We start from the raw sequence: 9,282 nt of genomic DNA on the forward strand, positions 1-9,282 counted from the left end.
ATTTGTGTGAATTTTATTTGAATTTATAAAAGTGTTCACGTTGTAGAAAATCTTTTTCTGAAAATTTTGATATATTATATGCCTATATAATATTAGTATTTATTTTGTTTTTATTTTTGTTTGTTTGCGTCTAAAAAAATGTTTAGAAAAAACTTCTGGACCGACCGGACCGGGCCGGCCCAGCTAGCCAGGCCACGGCCAAGCCGGCCCGACGCCGCGCCTCGCCCGTCTTCCAGCTCGGGACAGAGTCCCGAGCGAGCACGCATCACCGCCGCCGTGCTTCGCCCGGCCTCCTCCTGCCCCCTCCTCCAAGCTTCTCGCCGCCCCATTCCCCCCTATAAATCCGGAGCCCCGGGACCCCGACCCCCTTTTCTCTCCTCCTCCCTAGCCGCCGCACTCCACCGCCGGAGTTGCGAGCTCCGCCGGAGATCCGTCGCCTCGTCCCACGCTCCACCGCCACCCTCGACCGACGTCGACGCCGCTGTTGGACTCGCCTCGGTGCGCCGCCCCTTCCCCGCTACTCCGTCGTCGCCACCGAGCCCTAGAGCCACCGCCCCATCCCCGTCCGAAGCCACCGCTGCCGTCTTCCCGAACTCCGGCGATCGCCGCGGTAACCGCCGCCTCCCTCGTCGTCGGATCTGGATCCAACGATCCAGATCGCTTTGTTTTTTTTCACGAAACGTTTTCTTTAATTAGTAAACGTTCGCTATGTTAGCTTCTGCAGTGAACAGGTTCGTTCATTAGCGTTCGGTAGAAAACGTTCGTTATTTAGTTTTTTCTTTTTCTTTTTATTTTCGGCCAGGGACCCATCCGTGAAGATTTTATTTACATATTAGTCCCTGATTTTCAAACCCTCATTATTTTTTGCTCGTTGGTGTGATCTCCTCTATCCAGATAAACCACTTAAACATGTTTTTGAAAGGTTTAAAATTTGAATTAGATCAGATTCGAATTCAAACTTCGTTTGATCATAACTTGAGTTTCGTAGCTCCGTTTGAGTTGATTCTTTTTGCTGCTCGAAGCTCTTAACCTAAACTTTCTGATAAGGCCAAATTCATATAATTTTGGTACTGTTAGAAATTGTTTTATGTTGCAAGAGCTATTTGCTTGGTTTTGATGTTTTCTGAATCGACTTCTTTGATCTTTTTGGTCTTTTGAGTGATTGCTTATGTGTGGTTACTATTGCTTGCTTACGATAGATTGACGGGAGTGTGACGAGTAGACCTATCAAGATTTTTGAGTGCGAATCATCTTCATCAACATTGCAGACAAGTTCACACTTTGATCATATCCCTTTTCATACCCAGTTTTATGCATTAGTCTCAACCCTCAAACATTGCATGAGTAGGATTGATAACATGTGGGTATTGGGAAGTAGTTGATGAGGTAGGAACCTATTACCCTGCATTCAAACTTTGGGAGTTACTATTACATTATGCTTATAGTGCCATGCTATGCTCGTAGACGTGGATTGGGTTTTGAGAGTATTCATGACAGAGGTGAGGTTGTTAATTAATGGTTTACTTAAGGTGGCAACATAAACACACATCTGGGTGGATTGAGGTACCTGGGTATTCCAGGATTGCCTGTCTAGGCACCTGGGTAGACCAGGATTGCCTGTTTTTTTATGGACCGCCACCCAGGCTCAAAGGGATCATGAAATTTTTCATACTAGAAACTTCTGTGTGCAGCCACAAGCTATTATGGGCTCTAGCATAGTTGATTAAGTCATGTGAACTCTTACAGGGTAGACTAGCAGATGTAGGGGAAAGTAGGTGTAACGGTCTATCCATCGTAAGGTGCTAGCGCTTCTGAAAGACTATGTCTCGGTCATCCGTCTTCTCAAACACCATGTAGTGCGAGAAACCAAACGGAGGCGATCGAGTCTTGTGGGGAAAAGTGCGCAAACCTCTGCAGAGTGTATAAACTAATCATGATTAGTCGTGTCCCTGGTTATGGACGTCTTGAGTATCTAGTACCTGGATTATCATGTGAATCTCATCGCGTTACCTTAAATAAATGTTGTTGGGTTTTAATGATGATGCTTAATTGGGATTGAGAATGCTGTCAACCATTCTCAATGTTCAACAACCACCATGATAGTTAAACAAAATTTATTCCTTTACAGTAGGGAAAAATTGGCTTTTCGCAAAAACCTTATAACCATAGAGCTTTTCCACTAGCCAAATATGCATGTAGTGATAGCCTTTATTCATCATTCTCTATGGTGTGAATTTGCCAGTACATTCAATGTACTGACCCTCTGTGGCTGCAACGTCTCATGTTGCAGGATATCTTACGACGAGTAAGTGATATGTTAGGGTTACGATTTCTACACTCAACTTTGCCGTTGGTGTTGATGGGAATCCACAACCTTGTTACTTCCGCTATTTGGATTGAGGTAATAGTATTTACGTTACTTATACATGTGATTTACCTCTGTTATAAATCCTCGAGTACTGTGTGTGTCAGCATACCGATCCAGGGATGACACTTAAGCACAGAGACTTGATCCATTCCGGTCGGGTCGCTACAGGGAAAAGGAAAAAAGAAGAGATCTCTTAAAAGGAAAAGATCATGTAGCAAGTTGGTCTAGTCGAAGCTCCTGCCAGAGATTGCCAGTCGTTTCTTCGACGATCACGTTCGACTCAGAAGTGCAAAATGAAAAGGAATAGCAGAAATAAATGGAAAATAGAAGGTATCTAGACGTACAATGCAGCATGCAGCAATAGCAACAACATTTGCAAACCGAAGTAGCACACAAGCAAGGAACAAAGCCATGGTCACTCGAGATCAGAAAACGTTGCTTCAACAGATGGTCCATATGTAAAAAAAATATTATATCCGGTGGTCCGGTAGCCCATATAGCTCCTCTCTGCCGGACGCCGAGCTCCCTTCTCCTCTGCGCCGCCGTCTGCAGTAGCGACCAATCCAACCGGCAGCCATCTTCTTCCACCCCGTGCACAAGGTGTTTGACGGAATTCCCGAAGGTAAAAAAATGACGAAAGTTGATGATTTCAATTGGGAATGGATAGTATCATGACTTCTTGCGTGACTATGCATAATATGATCATTGAGAACGAGTGTGGAAAAAATTTAGATTACAACTTTTATCACTTGATGGGCATTCCTGTTAACCCCATGTGAAAAGAACAACGGATCAGACGTTTCATGAAGGTGTACAGTGAGATTAGAGACACCGATGTGAATGATCAACTCCAGAAGAATTGATGAAAGAGCATTGGAAATGGCATGGCGAAAGAGATGCATAGATTCATTATTTGTTTGTGAAAAACTATGTTGTATTGTAGAAAACTATGTTGTATTTGTGCTGTATTTGATCTCGTGGATTTCAAAAACTATATAATAATTTAATATTGTGGACATTTATAATTTTTTATGTTGTTTTTAGATGTTTTTTGCGATATGTGAGGCTGTACAGTGGCTGAACAGCAGCCGCGCAGCCGCCGGCCAGTTTTACATCTTCGTTTTGGACCATCTGTTGGAGTTGCTATTTTTTTTACATCTCCGTTTTGGATCATTTGTTTGAGTTGAGCCTTTTTCGGAAATGTAAAAAGCACTATTTGTTGCTCCAAATTTGGACCATCACCGGTTTGAAGCACCAAAATATACATCATCTATTGGAGATGCTCTTAGCTCAACTCAGCTCCAGGGCTTTCTATCCTCATCTTATAGAACGCAATCAGAAGCGTAATCTCGGTGTCCACTCATCTCCAGAGCTTCCACGCAAGGCACTTGGCTTACTCAACTGCCACCTTCAGGTAAACCAGTCTTTAAGATAACATGATTGATTTGACGATGAGGCTAATCTATAGCTACTTAATTGGTTGTTCTAATGTTGATCTTGTTTGTTTTGTTCCTGTGTTCAGATTTGATACTCAGACAGATCATGGACAAAGCACCATATTCTGATTGCACCCCCGCTGCATTGGCAAACTTCGATAAGTTCATGGGACGACAGATGTTGCAAGTGAATGCTCTCCTGGTGGAGAACACCATCCTGATGGGAATCATGGCCGGGATAGACGCTTATGGCCATCGCTACCGTCACCATCCATTGACCTGCTACCTCTTCCTTGGTGCCACCTGTTCTTGCCTATCATCTCCTATATTGCCTCTGTCACTGATGTTCAGTATATCGTCGCTGTTATGGCTCCTTATAATATCATAGCCACGGGGAATTGCGATCCAGGCATTAACCCCGGCCTGGTCTTAGTATGGATTTCCATTGTTATGATTGTTGGTATCAATACAACCACAATAGTTGCCGCTCATGCTCGAGAAGGTCGAAGCATTGCGCCTCTTGCAGTACTGCTAGTGCAAGCAATATGGACAACCTATCTTGGGGTCGACACCATGCAAGGTCCAAATCGAAGTTTGTCATCCCTAGAAGATATAAAAGGATACGTCACCTCGGTGTCTGTTCTTGCCATTTTTGCACCATTGGCTCTTATCATTGCCAAATATTTGTCAAGTATTATGCATGGTACGGTGTTAGACAATCCTTCGTGTTTGGACACAATCCTCGTCTTATTGTTGGATACATGGAGCAGCTACCAGATAGAAGTCAGCATGCCAAGGAAGTCAGTGAAAATATGCCTCCTCCTCTTATAGTCACAGTAGAGGACACATTGTTGGTACAGAAGAACCCTCATGGTTAAACTATTAGTAGAGGTGATGGGACGGGGATGAACAACAATGGCTTAGTGACCATTGATAAAGTCTGGGAGTCGGAAGACATCTTTCACAAGTCAACAGCACAACTCAAGGATCTATGGTTTTCATTTGCTTGGTTCAAGCTGCAAAGGTGTCGTTTCACAAAAGACACTGCCGCTGAAATTGCCTTCATAAAGGCCTGTAACTTCTTATGGCATCTGTTGGCCGGGGATAGGGATGGTGGAAGGGTACTTGGGTTGATTGCATATGAGCTTTCCTCTCTACATGACTATTATTATTCCTCCCTTCCAACCTCATACTCCAAGAGTTGGCTGCCCATCTTGAGCATATTCCTTTCACTCTTAAGCATTGGTTATTGTTTATAGGCCGCAATTATTCTAAAGATAAGTTTACCCTACTATTGGAGTGACATGGGTGCACACTAGATAAGTTGTCGTGTCCAGTGCAAGTGGGATCATACTGGAGTTGGTTCTGAGATGCTTTTCGGAAATTTATTGTTTGATTTGTTGCCATTGTTCTCATTAGCTGCATTAGTCGTGCTCTGTGAGGTGATGGATATTGCATCCTACATCTGCTCAGACTGGACTGAAGTGGCCTTAATGTGCCGCTATGTAAGCCATGATTCTTGGCGTGGATATCCTACATTGCGAAAATGGATTGGCCTATTATTACAACACAGATGCAAGGTAGTGAAGCCTTGGCGGGACAAAATGAATCAGTGCCCATTCATAGAAAAACGCCGGTGGCTCTTGTTGGGCGTCTCGTTCCTCTTCCTGGGCCAAAGAAGAACATCGACACACCAAGAGAGGTGAAGACTACCATTGCCAACACATTAAGAAACAGCATGGGGGACCTCAGAAATGGCATGAGATGTTTGCAACTCGGCGTGCAAGTCGGGGTCAACCTCCTCGTGGCATGAAGCACCAAAGGTACATCTGACGCCTTACTTGCATGGCACATCGCCACAAGCATCTTTGAGGTGAGGCACCCACAGTCATCACCAGTTTCTGGCAAGAAGATTGCTGCCAGCCACTTTTCACGCTACTATGCCTACTTAGTGGCATATTCTCCTGAGCTACTTCTGGATGACTATGCGTGGAGCAAGAGCCTTTGCAAGGCCACCAAGTAAGACGTTGAGCGTGTCCTTGCCGGTCGCGTCGCCAAGTTGACACCTGAACTGGAATATCAGCAGTTGGTTGAGTTGCTGCGTGCAAGGTCGAAGCATGAGGTGCTCAAGGATGGTGCGAAGCTTGGCGAGCAACTGGTGGGGTGGATTGAAGAAGAGGAAGAGGGGTGGAAGGTTCTGGCTGGATTTTGGTGTGAGGTGATCCTGTATATTGCTCCGTCGGATAACTTCGATGGGCATGCGGAGGCAATTGCCTGGGGCGGCGAGCTGATTACACTCATGTGGGCACTACTCACCCATGTTGGCGTTGTCAGTAGGCCTGAGGCCGCCCGTGCCAGTATTCGTGTTTCTAATATTTCTTAGGTACTAGGCCAGTGTTGTTCCAAGTCTAGTCTGTTTTGTGCCGCATTTCAGTTACTGCCATTTGATTTTGTTCTCGAGTGATTGATGTATTTGCCACTGTAAGTTTGTAACGAAACGATCTGTGTTGCATTGCACCATCTTTATTACGTGCTTGTCCGAACATATCTTTATGATTAGAAAATACCAATAGAGACCATTGGCAGTTATCTGAATTAATGTGATTGTAACAAATCAACCAAGTTGTTCCCTTCATTTATTATTTTTGAAAGAAAAAACGCGGCAGAAAATGTGACTCTGAGGGTTCTCTACACTATGCTGCACATGGTGGTTATCTCTTCCAGTTGTCTCTGACATTCCTTTCCCTGGAGGTTCTCTTCACTGATGAATCTTTGCTGGTAGTGGTATATATAGCATATCTTTGGATGTAAAGCACTAGAAAACTTGAAAGAGGCAATTGGTATGGTATCTTTATCCACTTAACACATAAGTATTCCATGGGTTGGCCTCTTTCCCTCCGTCAGAAAAAAACTCTACTTATTTCACCTGTTATGCATCTTATATTTTTATTATAATTAGGTAATAGGCGCCTTATTCCTTTATGTGTGCTTCAACAACCTGTACTGTAGTGCTCTCCAGTTATTCAACATAGCTTCAAAGGTAAGCTCATTATCTTGCTTCTTGCTATAATATTTTGGCGGCGATAAAACAATTAACACGCTGAAAGATTGGAATTGGAAACCATCCAAACAAAGATTGAAAGGAGTTTTAGTAAGGTACTCCCTCCGTTTCTTTTTACTTCGCATATAAGATTTCTCTTAAGTCAAACTTCATAAACTTTGACCAAAATTATCAACATCTACAATACTAGAGATATACAACATGAAAGTTAATTTAATAATGCATCTAATGATATCAATTTTACATTGTGAATGTTTATTTTTCCTACAATCCCGGTCAAACTTTACTGCGTTTGACTTAAGACGAATCTTATATGCGAACTAAAAAGAATCTGAGGGAGTATATATATTTTGGCTACACCAAACGTACCCAAAGTTTTCATGAACACTGATGAATCCTGCCAAAGTGCCAAGTTATGCATTGGCCTCGGATGGATTTCAGGACGGCAATTTTTGCTCTGTCTGCTCTCACATTGTTGAGTCCGACCCGGATTACTCAGAGACCAATGCGGCTATATCAAACGTTCCTGTACTCCCTGATCAGCGGGGCCGGGGAAGAAGGCCCGCGATGCCTCCGCCGTTGAGGGACATGCTGCCGCTGGCCGCGACGGCGACCGAGTGCCGGCTCACCGGACTAGGCACGATCAGGAGACGCACCAACCAAAAGCAAACGCCACCCGTGCACAGTGCGCGTGCACGGCCACCTCACCGTCGTCTACGGAGCCGCTCGGCCTGCCGCGACGAGATCCACTGGATGCTCACGCGGACGCCGGCCCTCCGCGGCTTCGACCTCGCCGCCACCAACTGGGACGGCGGCTTCTTACCCGACGACCTTGCCGGAACCATCACGGAGAGGGCCCGGCTCGACGAGGAAGGCCATCACGGCGGCGACGCGCCGCGCTTCAGCCTCGACCTGTCCCTGACCGTCTTCGTGCGGGCCGTCTGCAAGCTGCTGGCGCTCGCGTGCAGGGAGGCCGCCGCCCAATGTGGGCTGTCCGTGGCGGACCGCTATTTGCTGCTGCATATGTCAGGATCAGGATACCGCGGCTGCTGAGGGCGGCAACGACGACGGCAACTTGAGGCTGCCGTGCTCACACACCTTCCACGTCCGCTGCCTTGCGCGGTGGTTCGAGAAGGTGACGACGTGCCCCCTGTGCCGCCGCGACATGGTCGTCCACGTTGAGGCCGCCTACGCACACGAGAGCAAGGCCGTGGCCGAGAAACTAAAGGCCATATACAGGAGTATAAAATTGGACCCTGATTGCTAAAAGAACAAGTAATAAGTTTTTGCCCATTCAGCATATAGACATTTCAGCTAAAAAAAGCATATAGATATTACAGATTTCTCTCATAATTATTGGAAATGCTAAAAAGGGAGTAACGGGCCGGGAAATGGCAATGTAATCATATACTTATAGAAGAAACTTTTTCATGTACATTTGCTTGGTTCCATTCCATAATCTGCCAAACTAACCAGCCAACACTTTCATCATCTCTCTTCGAGTATGTATATATGACGTTTGTGTTCACACAAAAGAACAAGAAAAGAAAAAAGGCCTGCACCAAGCATAGCCGGAGGGGCTCAGTCGGAGTCGTCGCGGTCGTGCCAGCAGAGGAGCATGGAGACGCACCGCCCGAGGATGTACAGCCTCGTCTTGTGCTGCTTCAGCATGGCGCAGCAGCTGCCCTGCCGCGGGCGCCGCGGCGGCGGCGGCCGGGAGCGCCGATGCTGCGCCGCCGTCGTCGTGACGAGGTTGCTGTACGCCGTGCAGACGGAGTGGGGGACGGAGGCGGCCGGGAGCTCCATGTTTTGAGACGAGCGGGCGTCGCGGCCTAACGAACGCGAGGATGCGTGGACACGTGTAGAGAGAGTTTTGAGATGGACTGGTGCTGGGAGTCTGGGTCTGGAGGAGAGCGATGAAGAGAGATCGATGCCGGTGGTTAAATAGGCCCGGTAGGGTGGATGGATCTTCCAGGGCCGGGCCCCCGTGAGGTGGGGTGCATGTCAGCACGTGGCGGTGGGCCGGATTCGGTGAACTGGATGGTGACTGGGCACTGACGATTTTGGCCTCTCGCATGTTTTTTTTGGCACACATGCTGTTTTTCTTTGTCGAAAAAAAACATGCTGTTTTTCTTATAAAAATCTCTGGCCCCCTCAAAAAAAAATATAAACTCTCTCACTATATGGTACTATTACTTTCTGTGTCATGCAAACCTTATGCAATGGCAACTAAACGTAATGTTAACGTTACATGACATTATTTAGAAAAGATGGGCTATTATAGATTATTCAAAACAATAAATTAGGTCACCTTTTTCTCTTGAAAACGAGGATAACCCCGGTTTCTACAACGAGCGAATGCACACAACCATCAGGTCACCTAAAATACTATGTTCTTCGTTCACAAATATAAAAAC

General features: G+C 45.9%; 1 protein-coding gene across 1 annotated transcript; it reads right to left on the reverse strand.

The window, feature by feature from the left end:
* Window positions 1-8,242: 8,242 nt before the first annotated feature.
* Window positions 8,243-8,774, reverse strand: LOC123058013 (small polypeptide DEVIL 10). The gene has a single exon (XM_044480857.1). It carries the CDS (start codon window positions 8,669-8,671, stop codon window positions 8,447-8,449), a length of 225 nt encoding a protein of 74 aa, XP_044336792.1. The 5' UTR covers window positions 8,672-8,774; the 3' UTR covers window positions 8,243-8,446.
* Window positions 8,775-9,282: the final 508 nt, after the last annotated feature.

The sequence above is a fragment of the Triticum aestivum genome, chromosome 3A (genome assembly GCF_018294505.1).
Source record: "Triticum aestivum cultivar Chinese Spring chromosome 3A, IWGSC CS RefSeq v2.1, whole genome shotgun sequence".
NCBI classification, from domain to species: Eukaryota; Viridiplantae; Streptophyta; class Magnoliopsida; order Poales; family Poaceae; genus Triticum; species Triticum aestivum.

Excerpts from the sequence above, each read along its gene's own strand:
- LOC123058013 (XM_044480857.1), bottom strand. The coding sequence starts at position 8,671 with ATGGAGCTCCCGGCCGCCTCCGTCCCCCACTCCGTCTGCACGGCGTAC.